General features: G+C 37.2%; 1 protein-coding gene across 1 annotated transcript in view; it reads right to left on the reverse strand.

Annotated features, from left to right (window-relative positions):
* The window catches only part of defl (Integrator complex subunit 7), a 438,395-nt gene that overhangs the window by 211,315 nt on the left and 202,430 nt on the right, over positions 1-24,650 (reverse strand). The window contains exon 9 of the mRNA XM_067157240.2: positions 1,117-1,325. Within this exon, the coding sequence (XP_067013341.2) occupies positions 1,117-1,325 (209 nt within the window). The remainder of the gene's footprint in view (positions 1-1,116; positions 1,326-24,650) is intronic.

Genomic DNA, 24,650 nt, shown 5'->3' on the forward strand with positions numbered 1-24,650 from the left:
CTCTATATCTGTGATTATATATGTCTTTATTTATAACTTGGTGTCCTGAAGTAAATAATTTGTTCTCTGTCATTGAAGAAAATGTATACTTGAAAAAGAAACAATTAAAATAGAATGACACATTTCATTCCCAAAAGAACATCATCAGATTCTATCAAATCACACTCAAATACTTATGTTTATTTCTGTTTAAATACTTAGGAACTTCAAATACCTTAGTGAAGTTCTTTTCCCTCTCCACTCTACCATGGGATGCGAGGTGGACTCCTTGGCACAAGTCAAGCTGGCTAGCCAGTTCGTTGACCTTACACCAGGCCACGTCCCCTGTCCTGGTTACCTCCACGACACGCTGCATTTTACTTTAAGGTGTTTTATTTTTAGACATTTTGCATTCTCATTTGTTACATCTCGTGCGACAGCATCGTTGTGTCATTTTTCCACACACGCGACATGTCTCTAAGAATAGTCTGCGTGATGCTTTATGTCGCACCGACACAGATAGGTCTTATCGTGACGATGGGACAAGAAAGAGCTAGCAGTGGGAAGGAAGTGGCCGTGGCCAGCATTTACCTGCCGACAGTGCACAGCCACTTGCTCGGTAATTGTGATGATGGAGCCTAGACTCTGAAATGTGTGATGAAGAAGATTCAATATAAATTGTCACTGGTAAGGTATTTAATTATTTATAAAGAATTAATTCACAGTCGCGGAAAAGGCCTAAACAAAACATAGTTATATTTACAATAAACTGTTCTCTTTTTAATTAGAGCATAGTTTTGAAAAATTCTACTCAGTCCCCTTTTTCAGATTACTAAACAGAAGAATAAATTTCAGAAGGAAAAGTTCAAAACAAGGAGTGATTTTAACTTAGTTCTCACAAATTTTACTTACATTTTTGAAATACGAAGAGAGAACAGAATGTTGGGCAGTGTTAAAAAACAAAAAGAAGTTCAGCTAATTTACTTAAGAAGCTAAGAAATTATGAATGTTCATCTATGAGTCTGTATATCTTTGGAAAGGCGCTTTGCACTATTAGCACAGCAACTATGCAGTTTCAGTCAGCATTCAAAGCTGGTGGACAATTCACCTTGAAAAGTGCAGTTTTACTTGACACACCTGTAGCAGACATGAGCTGGGAGCCGATGAGGTCCACGAAGTTTCGACACAGATCCTGGTTGACCTCACAGAGGCTAACAGCACAACGCAGGCACACTCTGAGCTCGTAATGGTGCGACCTTTCACTGTCGCATGTGACCAGCAGGAACAAGGATTCCACAATGTCCACCACCTGACTCAAGCCATGGACGGGCATCTCCTCCTGGAAACTGTAACAACAAATATCAGACATTTATTACCATTATTAAATGACCCCCCACAGCTTTGCACAGGAGCAATTTGAATTTATTGAGTAATTGGAGAAATATGGTTTGAAAATCAGTGCAGACCAAAGCAAGACCACGGTGATATGAAGAGGAGAAAGACAAGTGAAAGGCGTTGTGCAAATTGATTGTTGACAGTTTCAAATATGTAGGCTGGACATGGAGCTCGTCTCGAGTATCAAGGAAGTGTAAAGAAACAATGACAAGTAGGGAGGAGAGGAAAATTCAGGCCAGGGAAATGAAATACCTAACAATATGATGGGAAAGACAGATTCAAAAATGAAGATGTGAGAAAGGAAAACCTAAATGAGACAATTGATAGGAGGAAGAAAGAATACCAATGGAGATGAAGTCTGAGCGAAAGAGAGCAAGAGGGAGACTCAATAAAGAGGAGTGGGACAGGAAGTTCCACAACAGGACAGAAGGAGGAGTGATGTTACGATAAACAGCCCTTTCTTTATATTCAGGATCAACATGATATTATCGAGAACAGGATTCTTGTAATACTTGTGACATTTTTCTTGCAGCTGTTGTTCTGTTTATAGTTGATAGCTGCGCTGGGCTTTGTTCCGTCAGATCACCACTGCTAACTATCAACCATGCGTTACTCATTGTGTACCGTATACTTCCTCACCTCATACTTCTGACTTAATATATAGATAACAGAGCACTGGTATTTCACTCCTGTTTACTTCTGCATCTTACTGCATCTTTACTTCTGCTGCTGTTATAGGAGTAATATAGTTTTCTTTTTATAGGTAGACCTGCTAAAATGAAATTCATTCTTTCAGGTTTAGTGTTCTCTTTTGTTGGTTGGAATTGAACCCGTGATCATGGGTCGGACACCACCACTGATCTCCCGAGGAAGCTAATTAACCAGTGAACGATGGGTGCGACCGCTGTAAAATTCAACATATTTAATATAATAATAATAATAGTGCATGGCATCTGTATAGGCTTGGTGGTGACCTAATGAGGATAAAATGAATGGCGAAGACATCATTAACACCCAGTTCCCAAGCCAGGGGATTTAACAGTGTGAGGGGGTTGATTCTGAAAAGAGAACCGGAGCTATCGGACCAAAGGCAAGCATTCTATCCATTTAGCCACAAAGCCGGACTTTAATTTCCTAAACCTTAGGCTAGTATCTCCACTGATCAGGTTTGAGTATTGGCAGTGGCAAAGGCCAGGGTAGTAGCTTGTGAAGCTTGTGACAACATAACAGGCTTCTTCGTTGGCTATTGACTGCAACTCAAAATGCTTCACGTTCACTAAACCAACTATCGAACAGGGGTAACCTAAGTCTAGTGATAGCCCACGTCTTGATCCCAGCATACACCACTGGTGATAGCTGTATACAAAACTCGTGCAGCAGTATGATTACCATTATTGTATGCGAACACGATTGCTGTCAATTTAAAGTGCATGTTCAATCAATCAATCAATCAATCAATCAATCAATCAATCAATCAATAGTGATCTGCATTTAGGGCAGTCGCCCAGGTGGCAGATTCCCTAGCCGTTGTTTTCCTGCCTTTTCTTAAAAGATTTCAAAGAAATCGGAAATTTATTGAACATCTCCCTTCGTAAATTATTACAATCCCTAACTCCCCTTCCTATAAACAAATATTTGCCCCAATTTGTCCTCTTGAATTCCAACTTAATCTTCATATAGTGATCTTTCCTACTTTTAAAGACACCACTCAAACGTATTCGTCTACTCATGTCATTCCACGCCATCTCTCCACTGACAGCTCGGAACATACCAAACTTATTCATCCCAGCCCAAACTTTGCAACATTTTCGTAACACTACTCTTTTAATCAACAAATTAATTTAAAAACCACCTAATCGATACTTTATTTTTTTGCCTTGGGCAAAATTAAAAATACATTAGCACACACAGAACATGTTTCGACCAGTTAGTGGTCATCTTCAGCTGTATAAAGATAGTTCAGATGAAAAACATTTGGACAGTAAGCACATTAAACCTTAAAACTATGTCCCAAGGGATCTTGAAAACTATTGCTCTAGATGCTCTAAAAGAAGCGAGGGGCGGGTAAGGTAATATGCATGGATGATACTTAAATTACAACTCGCGTCTACAATTGTGTTGAAAAAACTTATTAACTAATATAAAACCAAACCAAACCAAACCCCATGGCACTACAGCCCTTGAAGGGCCGTGGCCTACCAAGCGACCGCTGCTCAGCCCGAAGGCCTGCAGATTACGAGGTGTCGTATGGTCAGCACGACGAATCCTCTCGGTCGTTATGCTTGGCTTTCTAGACCGGGGCCGCTATCTCACCGTCAGATAGCTCCTCAATTCTAATCACGTAGGCTGAGTGGACCTCGAACCAGCCCTCAGGTCCAGGTAAAAATCCCTGACCTGGCCGGGAATCAAACCCGGGGCCTCCGGGTGAGAGGCAGGCACGCTACCCCTACACCACGGGGCCGGCTATTAACTAATATACACATTTAAAATATTTAAAGCGTCTGTGGCGATACACTTTTCGTAATAACACTAGGTGGCATGAATAAAAAAGTCAATGTTTGTAACAGTCTTCAGGCATTTGTGAGAGGGTTACTTAAATTAAAATTCGCGTCTACATGATGTTAAAAAACTTATTTACTAATAAACATATTTAAAAAATTATCTTCAAGCGTCTATGGTGAGGCACTTTTTAAAAACACTTGGTCTTGAATAAAAAGTCTATGCATCATGTAGACCCAAGTGTTATTGCAAGTTGTCCACTTCATGACCGGTATCGATGAGTATAATCAACAAGTATAATTAAAGAACCACCTAATCAATACTTTATTTTTTGTGTTGGGCAAAATTAAACATACATTATCACTCGTGATACCTCCTTGATACGTCGGGGTCGGAAAAGAACAAGAGTTGACCAACGGAGGTCGGACAGGATAGATGAAAGTGAGGAGCCTGGCACAAGTAAGTGGAAGCAATGCCAGGACTCAGCTAAGGGCCCCATGGTCGCCAACCCATGCTCCCAAGTTGAGAGCTCATGGGGCCCCTTATAGTTGCCTCTTACGACAGGTAGAGGATACCGTGGGTGTATTCTCCTCAACTATAGTATAAGGTGTATCCTTTCTTTAGTTTCTTCTCACCTTTTGCTTTCCATTTGGTCTCACTGATTCTCAGCAATGCTATACCTTTGTCAACCATAAAATCTACAATTTCTTCTCCTTTCCCTGTTAGTGTCACTACATTGATGGTCGCTATCTTACTACAACTCCTAAATACCATCATAACCATGTGCAGAGATCTGTACCCTTTATTTACAATCCCATTTATGTTGTAACTGCTGTTTATCTTACCCATCACAAATCACACACGCCACAGAGTTACTAAAAGATGTGTGCATAGACCAATGCTATACGTAGCCTGCAATGTTGCCACTTTCGTTTCTAAGTTATTAGCTACAGCTAAACAAGCACGTAACTAATTTTTACAAATATGAATATAACATTTTATTCTTGAACCCCTCCTAGAATATATGTGCAGGGCTGAGTGGCGCAGACAGTTGAGACGCTGGCAGGTTTGATCCTGGCTCAGTACGGTGGTATGTCAGTCTCGTGTCGGCAGATTTATTGGCATTCCATAAAATGAATTTCATTATAAAGCCCGTATTGTCGTACGTATACTTAAAAGGTATGGTCAAATGTTCCACCTATACAATACTAAATCTTTTTATTTAAATAACACTTAAAAATAACGGACCATGTTTCATCTATCTTCATCAGCCGAAAAGTTTTAAGATTAAGAGCAAAGGACAAGGACAAAACAAATGAAAAATAATTTGGAATACCGAATGCGTCAATTAAAATGTTCCCAACACAACACTTAGTACTGTTAAAAATTATTTTTAATATGTTTTTGATCTTGTCCCTTGTTCTTCATCTTAAAAACATTTCTGCTGATGATGTCTACAAGATTGATGAAACATGTTCTGTTATTTTTAAACGTTATTTAAGGAATTAAATTTTAAAAATTTAGTATTGCAAATGTGAACATTTGACCATACCTTTTAAGATTTATTGGCATGTAAAAGAACTCCCTCAGGACTAAAGTCCGGCACATTGGCATCTCCGAAGACCGTTAAAAGAGTTAGTGGGAAGTAAAGTCAATAACATTATTATTATTAGAACATATGTTAACTAATACAGTTACCTACACAATTTGCAGCTTTTAGAACACGCTGGCTACATTACAAATCTGTATTTGCTTTGTTTCAGAGCCTTAGTAAGGGTTTTGAAAAGGCACGACAACTAAGCTTAACATCAAAAGTGTTTCCTTCGTTGTTGATTGCCAATGCCGAGAACAAAAAATGTCAGAGAAAGTGGTGGTTACAACGAATAATTAGTAATCGACCAGTTGCTCGTTAACATTCATGTAGTTGCTGAAAGTTGTGTTGGGCTATGACCCATTTCCTACTAGGATACTGCATTAAAACTTCCACAGCATCTAGCCCGGACATGCTGCACAACACTTAGTGCATTCAAAATGCCTGTCTAACCGCATTTTGCAACTAGAATGTTACTATGCATTGAAACTTGTGCTATTCAAGATTCTCCCAGAAATGTTCCTTGCTCTTGAAACCCCATATTTCAATTAGTCTTTCGCCTGCATATTATAAATCCATTTAATAACAGACCAGCTGACGATATATCGTCAGTGACAATCCCTGCGAAAAAGACCAACTGACGATATATCGTCAATGGTAACACTGGCTAAAAAGACCAGCTGGTGATATTTCATCAATGGAATAAAAGGATATCTGTAGGCCAAATATTTTAACACATGAATAATATGATGCTATATTAAGTATCTTGAAGATCTTTTGATACTGTTAGATTAAAGTTTGATTGAGTACGAGAGTCAAAGCATGAAATAAACACCAACAAGTACGGTGCAGCACATCTAATGCAGATCGCCAGCCCGTGCTAACCTTATCGCCGAGCTATTCAGTCTGCTGTTGCTGTTTTAACATAAACCACATGTGGCAGCAAGTAACATAGTGCACTCTTCTCAATTTTATCGTTTGTTCGTTTGTTTCTTTATTTATTTACAATATCTCTTTGCCAGAAATCTGATAAATCATCTAACTCTTGTCAATGGGTGATAATAGGAACAAATGTGACAAATGTATGAACGCTGACGTCAATAAATAACACTTTACTAGATTTGACAAAGTTTTCTGTACTTGACCTCAAACCAGCTCTGGGGTCAAATCCGTTACCTCCAGCGCTCGAGCCTCGACTGATTTTAGGTCCCTCGCCTCGATTGTGGCTTGTTAACACAAGCATGTATGTACATGACAGTGGCAGCAATTTCTTTCAATTATTTGTGGGTTGGGTATTTTATGAGAAGATGAATATTTTTGCTGAATATTTACAAAAAACTGGCAATGTTAAGTATTGAATAGGTGGATCCTTACATTCCATTTCATTACTTTGTGTAATAATACCTGGCAAAACACTACGCTGACGATATAAGGGTGTATGTGGTGTTTTAATTTACATGGGTTTTGTTGTTTTACTGACTTCTGCGTGTGCCTGTTAATAAGGCAGGCAATAACACCGAAATGGCTTAGGAAACTGGATGATATTTCGATTCAAAATGAATGTGAGTACAAATATATATACACTGATCATTCAGAAACGAAATGCAAAAGAAATTATATTCATATCTTTATTTGTTTGACTTCTATGTTGTTTTCTTTAAAGGGTGAAATTTATGCTGCCGCATCCATTAGGATTTAAATGCTCCTATCAGAAATAGCAAAGGGTTAAGAAATAGTGTGGAATGTTGTTTTACCAAAATATGAATTAATTTAGAAGCACAAAAATGTGGCAATTTTCATGTCTGTGTGGTCACTGAGGTAGGTTTGGTCAACTTTTTTTGCAATCAGTATTTTGGTTGCCTCCTTTAGATTTTAGATTTTGCTGTTATTTTCAATGTGTACAATTTGAAGATCTGTGTTGATATTTGTGAAATGGTGGAAGCAGTCGTATACTGTACACGTTCTCCGAAGGCTGAATGCCAATCGTATCTAACATTTTTGTGTTTTTTGTATCATGTGTGGAAATTGCATTTTGTTTGGCTTGTATATGTGGCATTGCAGTTTAGTTCATAAATTCCTGATTTGGAGAAAAGGTCTGTTTTGTTGGGGTCAGAAGACTAGTGCCTCAACCGTCTGAGCCACTCAGCCCAGCTGGGTAAAGGAATTCAGTGTGCTTAATAAATGTTGTACATTTTGCAACACCACTGTCAGATATGCACATTACGTCATGTATGTGTCTGCTCCAGTGTAGATGGTTGGTTAAGAAATTGTTTTCAATGTTACTTAAGAATATGTTATAATGACGAGCCTTCTTTCTGATAACAGATTTTGTCATTGAATGCAAATCAAACTGGTTTAAGGTTGTTCTAAGAAGGTTAATTATTTTGTTTGTTTCCTATCTTTAGATGGTTTTCTATAATTTTAATTAAACTCCGCCGTTGTCCGGTCCCAAGTCCGGAATGAGAAAGGAGGAGGGTTTGCTGGTCTAGCACCCAGCTGTAAAACAGCCAACGCTGAGTGTTGGGTGGCGGGAAATAACCTGACTCCCTAAGGGGGCCAACGGCTTCGGGCGAATGAGCCCCTTTAGGTGGGGTGATGGTCCCCACAGTGGAGGAATGCCACTGATGCAGCGTCTGTTCTCCAGGTTAGGGGCAGCTGCACAAGGCGTCTGTACTCCAGAGGAGCGGCCTCATTATCATCTCACTGGATCACATCCAGAGTTGTAATTCGGGACCTAGTCCCACACAGGTGACACCTTGACAGTCAACCATGGAAAGTCTTTTAAGGAATACTCCACTGGCTGAACCAAGAGTTCAGAGAAGGCAGCATTCGGATAAGGTGGGCTTCCACTTAAAAGATACCACGAAGTCGGAGGCACGGAAATACTCCAGTACCACATACATGAACGGGACAAAGTCAAGAATCAAACCAAAGCAGATAACCTACTTCTCTACACATAATATAAACTCACTCATGCAAACCGGTAAAACTGAAAGAGATCACTGACATAATGGACCAACACAAAATTCTTACCATGGGATTACAGGAAATTAGAAACACTGACCAGGATGCCTTGGAATCTCAAGGGTACAGACTTTATAAAGGTATACCCGGGAAGAGAGTGATGAAGAATGTCCCACAATTTGGAACAGGATTTTTGGTCAGACTTAATAAACTCAGTTCAAGAATTCAAATCACAGTCTCCACAACCCTCAATGCTCACCTTAAAGGCATCTAATAAAATCTATAATATAATAAATGTCCATGCTCCCACTAATGATAAAAACAACTCCACAAAAAACCAGGAGGAAACAGAAGAATTTTGGGACCTATAGGGAGCGTGCACAGTCGCTCTTAGCGCCTCTAGCGTAAGAAATCGGTAACATTTTGGTGATCTTGTCTTGAGCAGTCAGTCCAGGCTGTGTAACTGTGGGTGTGAAATTGTGGTGGTGGTGGTGGTGGTAGTAGTAGTAGTAGTAGTAGTAGTAGTAGTAGTAGTAGTAGTAGTAGTAGTAGTATATCAAAATGCCTAAATCAAATAGCAACTGTTGTGCAGTGAACTGCCACAACACACAAAGGAACACGCATGGAAAGGAATTACATTTCACACATTTCCTGGTCGTCCATAGGAATTGGACAGATGCAGGAAGTGGATTTCGGCTGTGTGAAAGATAAATTAAGTACAGTAGGCTACCTTATTTCATCTGTGACGTAAATCACACATTTCATATCACACATTTCAAACATACCAGGTATGTCAAGTCAAGAACACGTTAATTAAGTACAATTTGAAATAGTACATTTCATTTCAATTATGCATTGCAGCAGGTTCGTATGTTTACATTCATGTCCTTCCATGAGCCCGTGTCTTGACTACACCGAATACTAATAATAATAATAATAATAATAATAATAATAATAAATGTTTTCCTGCATTTCAGTGCAGACGGAACTCCGTCATTTGCAGTGAACATTTTGTTGGAGGAAAGCCTAGTAATATTGAAAATCATCCATCATATATAACATCTGTGTTTCGTGAGAGCTATAAGAAGAAACCGAAAAGAGAATGTGATGTATCCCGGTTTTAAGAGCGAGTAAACGAATGAAATGTTCAAATATACATACGTCTTCCAATCAGGAAACTCATGAATTTATTGTGAAAAATGAGTGTGAAAAACTACATAAGTCGATGCAAGCAACATTTGAGATTGAAGCAACGACTTTCGAATTCACTTGTGTTTTTTGTGAAAATGATGTAGGCACACAGTGCTAGTCAATCACAGTACCTCCAAATTTTTCGGAAAAGGTGGATAAAAGATGTGGTCCCAACACCACATTTTATGGATACCAGAGCATAAAAAATGAGACACAGTTTAATTTGAAACATTCAGTTTTTTAATTTCTCTTTTTGTTTCTAATGTGTCTGTAAATATAAGTAATAACCAAGTTTGTTTACTCTTTTTAATGAAAATGAAATTGGGTATAACCTATGCTGCCTTGGCAGTCATATTTGGTGTACATCGGACTACTGCTGCTCGAATATTTTTACTGCTCTCAGAGTAGTCAAAAAACGCACTACTAATTTTATTTTGTGGCCTAGCAAACTATCCCTGCGTTACACTTTGCCTAGTGCTTTTAAAACATTTTATCCTGATGCACGGGTTGTAATAGATTGCACAGAAATGAAATCAGAAACGCCAGCAAGAACTGATGAGAGATGTTACACGTATTCTTCATACAAGTCATGTTATACATTTAAATTTTTATTAGCTGTGGCCCCAAACGGAAGTATTCTTTTTGTTTCCCCTTGTTATGGTGGAAGAACTAATGATACTTTTATTGTTAACAATTCAGGCTTCCTAAATCTTTTGAGTGAAGGGGACGTTATATTAGCCGACAAGGGATTCTCAGGTTTTAAAACGCAGTCACATCATTCTTTACTTGTTACGCTGCCTTTTCTTCACAATGGGAGATTTACAAAAGATGATGTGTTACAAACTCAGAGTGTAGCAAGTGTGCGAATTCATGTTGACAGATGCATACACAGGGTGACCATTTTCAAAATCTTGAAAAATATTCCTCAAGATCTGTTTCCGTATAGCAGCGACATTGTTTACGTAGCTTGTGCGCTAGCAAATTTCTTGCCACCAATAATAAAGAACGTAGAACTGTAACCCCTGCACACAATCCACTCGTATAAATCTTTCTTATCAGAACTTCGCTTAGCAACATGACGTGTTATCTACTCATTCCAACTGAATTCCTGTTTATTTGCTTACCGCATGCTGCCTGTCAATAGTTTGTAAAAAGCACAGTCAATTTCACCGAAAATCTCACTCGCGAAATTTGAGTTTTCACAGATTCATAGATATGAGGTAGTTACAATATTGTTCTTCATTTCGTCCTGTGATGACAATATCAGGTTTGAATGTATTTTTATATGTACAGCATTACAACTTCCATAGTATTACTTCATATTTACCTTGACGACAAGATGCAACGATATTTTTTGCCGTAACTATGAAGCAGGTCTTCCAGCGGAACGCACTCTCACCGTATTAATTCTCAGAACTCCACCAGAGCGCTCTGTTACTAGTACCGTGCACGCTCCCTACTGGACCAGACCATAGATAACATCCCCAAACACCATGTAAAATTATTAATAGGTGACTTCAACGCTCAACTAGGCAGAGAGAGAAAACACCATGACATTATCGGAAAATGGCCAGCTCACAAGACAAGTGAATATTGTTTTCAAGTTGTATCTGTTTATCGCACTTGCATCAGTTTTAGGGGCTTGCTTCTGTTGTCTCCTCTGGGGAGTGAGTTTAATTTTTGTTTTAACAACGTAGTGATCTGAACCTAGTTGACTAGTGTAGAAACCATAACTTAATCTCAAAATCTACATATTTTAAGAGAAAACATCAAAAACACCCTGCCTACACTAAAGGAGAATGGCAAATGGATCACATCTGCATTGACAAATACTACCACAAAGAGATCTAGAACGTCAAAGTCCTCCGAGAAAGAGACACAGGTTCAGATCACTACATAGTTAAAATAAAAATTAAACTCACTCCCCAGAGAAGACAACAAAAGCAAGCCCCTAAAACTGACGCAAGTAAGATAAACAGATAAACCATATTCTCTCACCCACAAGTATCGAGCTTGAATTATTATTATTATTATTTTACTATTATTATTACTTCTATGAATAGCTATGAAGTGTTACATCCATTTAGTATTAGTATTACGTCATATGTACATACGACATGATTGCACTGTTTGTGAGGTTATGTCATGAAACATGTGCTGTACATGAATATTCATATGAGTTCGGTTAATGTAAATACCTGTAAATTAATAGTATATAATTTATTCTTACCCGTATATATAATTTGTAATCCACAATTGTGAAACCCACTAACTTCCAGAAAGGCACTAGAACGATGGAGAATATTCTGTACATTATAATACATGTATTAGGTACTCTCGAAATCTCGAGAACATATTTTTTTGGTAACGTATCTTTCTGAAAGCCTGGGCAGGATATATATGAGACGATCTTGACGGTGACAGAGACTTATTGGTTGGGGAGTGATTAGTTGGAGAGTTATTGTTCAGTAGAGTTATGGTATAGCAAGAATATTTATCTCGTGTGACATGCAATAGTTGCAGTCTCCATATTGAAGTGACAGTCAGTTGGTTTTTAAAAATGGCAACTTTGTGATGTGAGTGGGGTTTTTTTTTTTTTTTTTTTTTTTTTGACAGCAGTGATTAAGGCAATGTGTGTGTTAATTTGTAAACAGATGTGAAAAAAAAAAATTGTACCAACTGACAGTATCTCGTGTGTGTCTTTGTGAAAACGTTAAAACTAAATTAAAAATAGATCCAACCCAGCTAATCAACAATAAAAATTACCAAAAAGCAACTGAAAAAATAAAAATCACAGATAAACTTGAAGACTAAGTACACAACCTTAAACATATTGCAGAAGACCTGACTCCAATTAAACCACGTAAAAACCACCAATGGTGGAACAGTGAATGTGATGAAACACTGGAGAAAAAACATCAGGCATGGCTATTACATCAGTCCCAAGCATCAGATATCATCATCATCATCATCATCATCCTAAACCATCTCCAGTTTCCCGGGTGTGGTATATGAGCCTCCTCCACCTCATCCTGTCCTTGTACTATTCTTCCTCCTCCAACTTGTCACCTATCAGCAGTACATCGTTCTTAACTAAATCTAACCATTTCCTTCATGGCCTTCCCACGGGTCGTCTTCCTTCTACTTTTCTGTCAAATTCCTTCCTTGCAGTTTTGTTAACAGGCATCCTCTTCATGTGACCAAACCACTTCAGTCTTGATATCTGAATCTTAATGAGGAGAGAATCTTGTATTCCTATTTCTTCTCTAATTTTCTCATACCTAATCTTGTCTTTCTTGGTTTTCTGGATCATAGTGTATAGGAATTTCATTTCAGCTGCCAGGAATTTGGAATTATCTCTATTGGTCAGTGTTGTGGTTCTGAGACTGTATGTAAGAATTGGTGTATAATAGGACTTGTACAATGTCATTTTTGTTTTCATGGGTATTTGCTCATCCCACAGCAGGTGTCTTACCTTGCGGTAAAATTGTGTTGCCTTATTGATTCAATTGTTCACCTCATGTTTTGCTAGGTTGTCATTTGACAGAATGCAACCCAAGTATTTGAAAACTGAAACACTGTCCAGTTGGGCTTCATTTAACATGACTATTGGTTCTGCTCCTTCCCCATACACTTTCATCACCACCGTCTTGGTCTTACTGATGTTTAAACCATATTTCTTAAACTCCTCATTCCAGCTTTGCATTCTCTCTCCCAATTCCTCTTCTAAGTCACTCCAGATTGCAATATCATTTGCAAATGTGAAGGCTTTGATATCTCCATGTTCTTTCCTATTAATAGATTTCATTACTACATCCATCACAATAATAAATACAAGTGGTGACAATGAGCTGCCCTGCTACACTCCACTCTTTGTCTCAAACCAGATTCACTTGAATACAACTTCTTTTCCCACTATACAACATTTTCACTTTGTCTATGAGGCTGTATCGCACTTGGAAGTTCTTTCATGCACTGCCAAATTCTTTCCCTTGGTACACTGTCGTATGCTTTCTCAATGTACAATAATATTAGAAATGAAGGCTTGTTCTTCTCCCAGTATTTTTCCATTAGCATCCTAATTGCAAATATAAGGTATGTAGTTGACCTTCCTGGTCTGAAACCATACTGCTCTTCTTCCAAAATTGGTCAACAATATCTCTGATTCTGTTCTCTATTATTTTTTCCAATATTTTCAGGACATGAGACAGTAGTGTGATACCACGATAATTAGTACATTTTCGTCGGTTTCCTTTCTTGAACAGAGGTACAATGATGCCCATCTTCCGGTCCTCAGGAATAGTATTTTCCTTCCATATCTTCTCAAGCAGTCTGTAGACACACTGAATTCCTGGAATTCCCGCTGCTTTCAGCATTTCTGCACTTAGTTCGTCTATGCCCACTGCCTTTCCTGTCTTCATGCTCTTGAGCGCACTTTCAACCTCAAGCCATACACCCGGTGGTTCAGTTGTGGTTCCTCAACTTGACTCTCCTCTATCCGTTATGTTTTCTGTATCTCCATTCAGCAGCTTTTCAAAATAGATCCTGAGTTCTTGTTTAATTTCTTCCTCTTCTTGTGCCAGAGTTCCATCATCATGTTCTATTGCTTTTAAGGTCTCTTGAACCCTTCGCTTGTTTTTCACTTCTCTGTATAGCAATTTCATATTTCCTCTGCTGTCCTCTTCCAGTTTGTCTGCAAACTCATTCCATTTCTTCTCTCTTTCTTCCCTTACAATGTTTATTACAGCAAGTTTCTTGTTCCTGTATACTCCTTGGAGTCTTTGTATTTCTTGTCCATTGCGTTCTTGACCCGGTTTTTGTTTTTCCTTGCCCAGTGCCTTCTTTGTTTCGTTTCTTCCACTGTTGTTTTCACTCTATCATTCCACAATGGTGTCTCCTTTTTTCTTTTGATAGAACTTGTAACTCCACATAGGTTTTTGACTTCTCCCACAAAGGTGCTTGAAGGCCTTCCACTCTTCATTAACACTGGTTACTTCCCACAAAGGTGCTTGAAGGCCTTCCACTCTTCATTAACATTGGTTTCTTCACCCTTCGGCAAACGTTGTTGAATCCTTGGTTTGTATTCTTCCTTTATTTGGACATCTTGCAACTTCCAAGATTTAACCCTGGGTTTTTTCATAATAATTTTCTGCATTTCATTAGTCTTATGTTTGAAGTCTGCTACCAACAATCTGTCATCACTGTCCATGCTTTCACTAGGGATGACCTTTACATCTGTGATGTATCTCCCACCATCTTTATTCGTGATTACGTAGTCAATCAATGTTCTATACTGGCCATCCCAACTGTACCTTGTTACTCTGTGACTCTCTTGTTTTTTAGGAATGTATTTTTTATTATAAGATCATTTCTTCTGCACAGATCTAATAGTTGTTCTCCTTCTGGAATCCTTTGTCCAAATCCATGTGGACTAATGATGTTCTCGTACCCAAGCTTGCGCATTATATCTCCAATAATAATAACATTTTCCTCATAAACTGTATCTTCCAGGTCTTGCTGAAATTTCTCTTTCTCTTCCTCACTGCAGCCTGTCTGAGGGGCATACACTTGTATGACGGTGTACTTAGTGTTCTCCAGTTTCATGAACATTTTAATGATTCTATCACTTTTGCAGATAACTTCAGCTGTAGCATCAGTCCCTTCGTTAATTAAGAATCCAACACCATTTTTAGCTATCTTCTTCTGTCCACTACAGTATAACTTATATCCTCCAAGAAGTGTCTTGCTTCCAATCCCTTTCCATTTGGTCTCACTTAATCCCAATATTGATATATTTCTTCTATCCATCATGTCTAGGAGTTCTTCTACCTTTCCAGATAATGACAGAATGTTCATAGTTCCAATTCGGTATTTGGGTCTCTTTTTTATTTTGGGTTTCCTTTCAGAACATTGTATATCATCAGCCTTATGGTTAACATACTTTACAATTGTCTCAGAGGATGTGTCAGTCCGGTCTATAATCTTCTTTCCGAGGCTCTTTTTCTTATTGAAAGCGACTGTGCTCAATACTCTCCTGCTGACATGCCAGGCCAAATGCACAAGAGGATTTTCTTTCAGGGTTTACTCCCTTGGCCTTTGAGGATGCCTTCCTCATCCTACAAGGCAGTAGGTTCCATCTGTACACCCCAGAAGGATGGGTTGCCTCTTCCGCCATCTCCACCGTACCAAAGTCCATCTTCTTCGCTGTAGATGCCATTGAGATCTTCACCCTTAACCCAGGGCAAGGGCCCTCTATATTTATGACCCCTGGAGAGAGGGTGTCCCAATGTTTTAAAACCCCCAGGAATTGGGCTACCTGTTGGTCCGCGGGTTGTAGGGGCCCCCTGTCTGCCACCTGGGGACGTGCTCTGTGAGGGTCAGGTTTCCCTGGTTACTTACTGGAAGTTAACCCCACCCACAAGGAGTTAGATTATTTGCAAATCAGATATATCCCATCAAAATCTAGTAAAACAGAGAAAAGAAACTACACAAGTCTTAAGTAGAATAAAAAGACAGCATCATAAGGACACACTGCAATTAACTGAAAAAGAATTCAATTTAATCAATCAAGGGACTACTACAAAACCTTCAGAAAACAGCTCCAAAAATATGAACCCCCTACCCTACTGATAAGTTGGCTCATAACAATAAAGGCAATATAGAAATTCTAGCTAAATACTTCAACAAGCTTCTAAATTGTGAGGAACCTACAGAACTCCTTCGCATGGACACCAACACCCCAATAAAAATACCACCAGAGAACATCAATCCCCCACAATAAAGGAAGTCTACCAAGCACTGAATAAATTTAAAAAACTAAAAAGCACAAGGAGAAGATCAGACCTTTTCAGAAATCTGGAAATATGCAGGAAGATCAGCAATAGTTGCCCTCCATCAGCAACTTGTCTCTATCTGGGTTAAGGAAGAACTGCCAGAACACTGGACAACAACCCTCATTCACCCACTGCACAAAAAAGGAGACAAAACTGACCCTAACAACTACAGGGGAATCTCACTCCTAGACATAAGATACAAAATATTTTCAATAATCATCCTTAATAGGATAACTTTACATCTTCAGCAAGAACTAGGAGAATATCAAGGAGGTTTCAGACCCTGGAGGAGCTGTCCTGATCAGATCATGAGTCTTAAGTTGATAATGGACTATAACAGGAGAAGAAACAGAGATATGGTGATAACATTCGCAGATTTCAAGAAACCTTACGACTGTTTAAAATTTTAAGACAACTTGGACTACACCTCAAATTAATAAACATGATAAAATTGATTCTCAATAACACCAAATCGAAAGTGAAGTTTATGTATAACACATCAGATCAACAAATTAATCTAATCGATACTTAATTTCTTTTGCCTTTGGCAAACTTAAAAATACAAACACAGTACATGTTTCGACCACTCAGTGGTCATCTTCACCTGTATATAAAATTTTAAAAAAAATCTTAGATGATAACATTTAAAAGCAAGCACATTGGATCTTAAAACTACATCCCATGGGAATCCAAAAACTATTGTTCTAGATGTTTTAAATGAAATGGAAGATGGGGTGGGGGTGGGAGGTTGGGGGTAAGGAGATTTATGTGAATGATACTTAAACTACAGTATCGTTTACAATTGTGTTTAAAAACTTAAATGATGGAAAACATATTTAAAATATTTAAAAGCGTCTATGGTAGAATTCTTTTAGATAACATTAGGTGGCGTGAATAAAAGGTTCGTGTTTGTAATAATCTTCAGGCATTTGTGAGAAAATAATAACTTAATTAAAATTCGCGTCTGTGGTGATGTTAAACACTTTGTTTTTAATAAACATACTTTAAAATATTCTAAAGTGTCTATGGTAAGGCACTTATTCAAAAACACTTGTGCTTGAATGAGAGTTTATGTCATATGCACCAGTCTTCAGGTATTTATTGTTTATATTTAATAACTTCCTTGATATTCTTGTGGTTAAAAGGCCGTGTTAACTGTTTAACTTCCGAGAATTGCTCTTCGGAATGTGATAAAAGAAAATGTGTTAGTCGTTTAACTTGCTAAAACCCTGTGGTGGCTTCTGTTATATAAAATGGTGATCTGATTCGGGCAGCTTGCCTCGCAATCTGTAACCAGCAGGAGATCGTAATCTTTTAAAATATGACATTTGATAAAAGTAAAAAGCTCCGAATTCTAAATAGATAGCGGGAAGATATTTGTATTCGAGATTGCGTGGCCTTGACTTACCTTATCTGGCAAATGTTTAATCCGCGTTGCCTTGGAGAACTGCTTTCGTGCACGACCTAGTGTGATAGCGGTGTGACATGGTCTGATTGTTCGTGGAATATTCCGGAGAAAGGGGAAGAAGAGTTGTGTCGTCATCTAGTACTTCTTGTGAGGGGGGAGGGATTACTGGTTGTGTTTCAGTGACGTCGTGTTCGAGTATTTCATTTGTTTGTCTTGTTTGTTTACTGTTTACCATTTCCACGTATATACTGAATTGTTCGTAGAGGAGGTTTTTTTCGTTCGTTTCATTTAGATTCCCTTCCCTGTTCTCTAGTTTATCGAGAGTAATGTGGATGTTTTCTAGGTTATTCATTAAACTTCCTTTATTAATCCTACTGATAATTTGGAGATCTTGTCTGATGTTAGTGAAATTGTGATTTGCCTCCTTCATATGAGCTCCCATAGCAGAGTATCTTCTGTATTTCTCTGCATTAACATGTTCCTGATATCTAATTAAAAAGCTCCTCCCAGACTGCCCCACGTATGTTTTTTTCCACAGGGTACATGTCAATCTGTAAGTGCCAGATTGCTGGAATTCGTCATCTTTAAGTTTATTGACTTTATTGTGATTAAAAAATCTGTGTTTTGTATTGTTGCTGGTTGAGAAAGCTATTTTGGTATTGTGCTTCTTAAACAAATTCGTGATTTCATAAATCCTAGGGTTATTAAAGGTGAATTTGACGTATTTCTTTGAATTCTCCGATTGGTGCTTTAGTTTAATTTGTTGTTGATATTTGCACTTAGTAATGATTTTGTTAATGAATTTCAAACTGAAACCGTTATGTAAGGCTTGTTGACGAATGAAAGATAGTTCCTTCTTTCTGTCTGTATCTGTTAACGGGATTTCAAAGGCCCTGTTGACGAAACTGTAGTAGGCGGATTTCTTTTGTGAAGTGGGATGTAAAGAATCGCTTTTAGTTGTAGTCGGTGTAAAAGTGGGTTTTCTGTGTATTTTAAACTGGAAATGGTTGTTTATCCGAATTGTTTGAATATCTAGAAAATTGAGTGAACCTTCTTCTTCTTCTACTTCCGCTGTAAATTTAATGTTTGGGTCTAAAGTATTCAAGGTATTTAGAATACTTTGACTGTCATTAAGTTCTTTGTTTATAATGACAAAAGTATCGTCAACAAAGCGTACCCAGAAATCTAGTCCTTTAATGTGGCCTACTATCTGAGTGTATTCCAAGTGATCAAGGTATATGTTAGCTAAAATTCCGGAGCCCGGTGCTCCCATAGGTAGTCCGTCTTGCTGATAAATTTTATTATTAAAAGAAAAGAAATTATGGTTCAATACGAATTCCAGGATAGTTATGAAGTTTTCTATTTCAGGTTTACTGATGCGTTTGTGGTCTAATAAATTAGTTTTTATAATCTTGATAGTGTCTTTTATAGGAATGTTCGTATACATGTCTTTAATGTCGAAGGAACTTGTTACGTGAGAACAAGTTAATTTGAAATCTTTAGCGGCCTTACAAAACTTATCGAGGTTTTGGTATAAAAAACATAGTTTTGGGACAAAAACTTATGAATAAATTGAGAGGCTTTGTACGTAGGACTTTTCCGAAAATTAATTTCTGGTCTAATAGGTACGTACTCTTTATGTAATTTAGGCATAGCTCTTGCCTTAGGAAGTCCAGGGTTCATATTTATGAGTTTATGGACTTCTTGGTCGTTTAAAAGGAAGGTGCATTGCTTCAGTATTCCTTTCAAATTCCTTTGGATTTTTAGGGTGGGGTCTTTCTCAATTACCTTAAACTTGTTACTATTGAAAAAAGTTTCTGTTTTCTTAATGTATTCGGTTTCATTTAATATTACCACTGTTCCTCCTTTGTCGGCTTTTGTTATAACTAAGTCGTTTTGCCTAATTTTACGCTGAAGATCCTTCTCAACTTTTGAAATGGCGAAATTAGTTAATAATCCTTTAATTACGGAGGGAATCTTTTTCTTTGCTTCGTACCGTACATCATTTTGAATTACATGTAATTAATCTCATAATAGAACCGTATTGAGGACAATATATTAAAATTATAAAATCCTTTTAATAACAACCACCTACTCAATACAATATATTACTCATTGAATTATAAAATAATCATGAGGTGTCTCAAATAAAGGAACATGTTTCATTCGACATAGCGAACATCATCAGCCTTAATTTACAAAGATTAGGTCAGGGCCCTGAGCTGAATGATAACATTTTGAATGTCGACTGGAAGATTTTGTATGGCCGTTTCTGTTTCTGCTAACGTTTGAATTAATTCTAGTTTGTTGTTGATACTTTGCCAATTATGATTTGGTCCTTTGCCTAATATTTGTAGTTCTTGTTCTGTAAAATTTTTTACAGGGGGTGGGAGTATTTCACAATTGAAAGTTGTTTTAGGTTGAGGCTTATATTGTTTAGTTAGGGCATTGCTTTTTAGGTTTTCCAACTTCTTATTCAATGTCGCCTGTTTCTTGTTCATTAGACTCTCTACTTTATCTCTACAGTATTTTTGCACAGAATACCATTCTAACGGTACCAAATTTATTGACGCTGAAAGGTGCGCTAGGTAAAGTTCCCGATTAAGGAAGGATTTCTTCCAATACATAAATTTGAATTCTCTTTTAAGCCATAGACGGTTAACTGTTTTCTGGGTTGAAATTTGGAATACTGAGCGTATACTGTTTCTTTGTGTCCCTTTTAAGAATTTAGGAACCAGGTTGTTAATCATACATTCTTTCAGGAATGTTATATCTGTGCTTACTTTTGCAAGTTTCATCTTTAGTTTAAGATAGATGTTCGTACTATTTCCTGCTTGGTTAGCATTCGTATTGCAAGCTGTCCACTTCATGGTCGTATCGATGAGTATAATCAACAAATTAATCTAAAGCGATGCACCTTCTTTTTAAATGACCAAGAAGTCCATAAACTCATAAATATGAACCCTGGACTTCCTAAGGCAAGACCTATGCCTAAATTACATAAAAAGGACGTACCTATTAGACCAGTAATTAATTTTTGGAAAAGTCCTACGTACAAAGCCTCTCAATTTATTCATAAGTTTTTGTCCCAAAACTATGTTTTTTATACCAAAACCTCGATACGTTTTGTAAGGCCGCTAAAGATTTCAAATTAACTTGTTCTCACGTAACAAGTTCCTTCGACATTAAAGACATGTATACGAACATTCCTATAAAAGACACTATCAAGATTATAAAAACTAATTTATTAGACCACAAACGCATCAGTAAACCTGAAATAGAAAACTTCATAACTATCCTGGAATTCGTATTGAACCATAATTTCTTTTCTTTTAATAATAAAATTTATCAGCAAGACGGACTACCTATGGGAGCACCGGGCTCCGGAATTTTAGCTAACATATACCTTGATCACTTGGAATACACTCAGATAGTAGGCCACATTAAAGGACTAGATTTCTGGGTACGCTTTGTTGACGATACTTTTGTCATTATAAACAAAGAACTTAATGACAGTCAAAGTATTCTAAATACCTTGAATACTTTAGACCCAAACATTAAATTTACAGCGGAAGTAGAAGAAGAAGAAGAAGGTTCACTCAATTTTCTAGATATTCAAACAATTCGGATAAACAACCATTTCCAGTTTAAAATACACAGAAAACCCACTTTTACACCGACTACAATTAAAAGCGATTCTTTACATCCCACTTCACAAAAGAAATCCACCTACTACAGTTTCGTCAACAGGGCCTTTGAAATCCCGTTAACAGATACAGACAGAAAGAAGGAACTATCTTTCATTCGTCAACAAGCCTTACATAACGGTTTCAGTTTGAAATTCATTAACAAAATCATTACTAAGTGCAAATATCAACAACAAATTAAACTAAAGCACCAATCGGAGAATTCAAAGAAATACGTCAAATTCACCTTTAATAACCCTAGGATTTATGAAATCACGAATTTGTTTAAGAAGCACAATACCAAAATAGCTTTCTCAACCAGCAACAATACAAAACACAGATTTTTTAATCACAATAAAGTCAATAAACTTAAAGATGACGAATTCCAGCAATCTGGCACTTACAGATTGACATGTACCCTGTGGAAAAAAACATACGTGGGGCAGTCTGGGAGGAGCTTTTTAATTAGATATCAGGAACATGTTAATGCAGAGAAATACAGAAGATACTCTGCTATGGGAGCTCATATGAAGGAGGCAAATCACAATTTCACTAACATCAGACAAGATCTCCAAATTATCAGTAGGATTAATAAAGGAAGTTTAATGAATAACCTAGAAAACATCCACATTACTCTCGATAAACTAGAGAACAGGGAACGGAATCTAAACGAAACGAACGAAAAATACCTCCTATACGAACAATTCAGTAAATACGTGGAAATGGTAAACAGTAAACAAACAAGACAAACAAATGAAATACTCGAACACGACGTCACTGAAACACAACCAGTAATCCCTCCCCCCTCACAAGACGTACTAGATGACGACACAACTCTACTTCCCCTTTCTCTGGAATATTTCACGAACAATCAGACCATGCCACACCGCTATCACACTAGGTCGTGCACGAAGGCAGTTCTCCAAGGCAACGCGGATTAAACATTTGCCACATAAGGTAAGTCAAGGCCACGCAATCTCGAATACAAATATCTTCCCGCTATCTATTTAGAATTACATGTAATAAATATCATTTTTGGTCCGTATTGATGATATTTGATTGAAATACTAACATTAAGTTATTTATTAGACCACCTAATCAATACAAAATCGTCTTGGATGATTCACATAAATTTGTTAGCTAATAGTGGTACATGTTTCGCCTTCCCTGAAGGCATCATCAGCCATAGTCTTAACCTTAAATTAAAAATAAGCGTCTAAATAACATGTAGTAATGAAATGAATTTTAAAATCTTGAAGAGATTTGAAGTAAAATAACATTAAAAATAACAATGATGGTTTTTACTTTACAAAAGAAAATATTTATAAAATCCTCCTATCAATACAATTCAAGTCATCTGTTAGATGAAACAAATTCTATACATGTTTCAGCCTAATCTCAAGGCCATCTTCAGTAGTAATCTCAAAAAGAAAATTAAAGATAACGATTTAATAGTAACTAAAGCAGATAAAGGTAATGCTACTGTGGTTATGGAGAAAAGTGACTACGTAAATAAAGCACAATTCTTCTTTACTAATAATAACTTTAACGCAGTAAAAAAAGATCCTACCAATAGAATACAAAGAGAGCTGAAAGCTTTAATTAAGAATTTTTTATTTTTATTTAATGACGTAGAAAAATCAAAACTGATCATCATGAATCCCAAGTTACCTACGGCGAAAGCGTTACCGAAGATTCACAAGGCGGATGTCCCTATAAGGCCCGTTATTAACGTCAGAAGTAGTCCGACGTATAAAATATCCCAATTTATTCACAATTTTCTTAAAACACATTATTCCTTTCAAGCTAACACGTCAGTTAAAAATTCCCTGGAATTCTGCAATAGAATAAAAAATCTCACGTTACCGAAACATTACACCCTTCACTCTTTTGACATAGAAAATATGTACGCGAATGTACCCGTTAATAAAACCATCAAATAGTAAAAAACAATCTTTCCAAATTCAGTAAATTGACTATAGGGGAGACAGAAGAGTTTATTCAGATTCTCAAGTTTACATTAAATAATGGCTTCTTTACTTTTAACAACATCATATACCAACAGAAGGGGCTTCCTATGGGGTCACCGGCCTCGGGAATCCTCGCTGATATTTACGTAGATTTCCTCGAATACACTCACATTATAGGTAAAATTAATGGGATCAAACACTGGACTCGGTATGTGGATGATACTTTTATTATCCTGGATTCTCACATTACTGACAGCAACACCGTTCTTGAATTACTTAATAACCTGGATCCACACATAAAGTTTACGATAGAATCCGAGAACAACAATTCCCTTAATTATCTCGATTTAACTATTACTCGCAATCAGAATAAAACCATTTCTTTTAATATTTACAGGAAGCCCACTCACACAGTAAACACAATCCATCAAACTTCTCTACATCCAGGGACACAGAAGAAGACAGCTTACAATAGTATGATTTTCAGAGCTCTTAATGTTCCTTTATCCCGTAAGAATTTTAGAAAGGAAATCAACACCATTTATGCAATAGCCGAAGGTAATGGTTTCAGTAAAGCTTTCGTGAATAAAATTCTCAATAAATTTAGAAATAGACCCAAGACCACCTTAGAAAAACAATCTTTCCATAAAGAGAAGTTCACCACATTTACCTTTAATAATAATAATATATATCCTATTTCAAACATCTTTAAAAAGCACAAGTTAAAAGTAGCTTTCAAGACCGTTCACACCAATACAAAAATGTTTTTTAATTCTCATATTGTCAACAGCAAAAAATTTTCTAACTCTGGAATATACAAATTAAAATGCCAATCATGTCTTTCAACGTATATTGGGCAAACAGGCCGCAGTTTCAATGTAAGATACTCCGAACATCTTAATGCCCTAAAGTATAATCGCTACTCAGCCATGAGCGAACATTGTAGAGGGAAAAATCATAAATACACAACAATTGATCAAGATTTAAAGATCTTGCATTACGAACAGAAAGGTCCCTTACTTAATATACTAGAGAATATATATATAGATATCGACCAATATAACAATCCCGTCTATAACTTAAATGAAATCAACGAAAAGAAAAATATTTTATTGGAAACCTTTGTCCCGCTCA

Source organism: Anabrus simplex, chromosome 13, assembly GCF_040414725.1.
Source record: "Anabrus simplex isolate iqAnaSimp1 chromosome 13, ASM4041472v1, whole genome shotgun sequence".
NCBI lineage: Eukaryota > Metazoa > Arthropoda > Insecta > Orthoptera > Tettigoniidae > Anabrus > Anabrus simplex.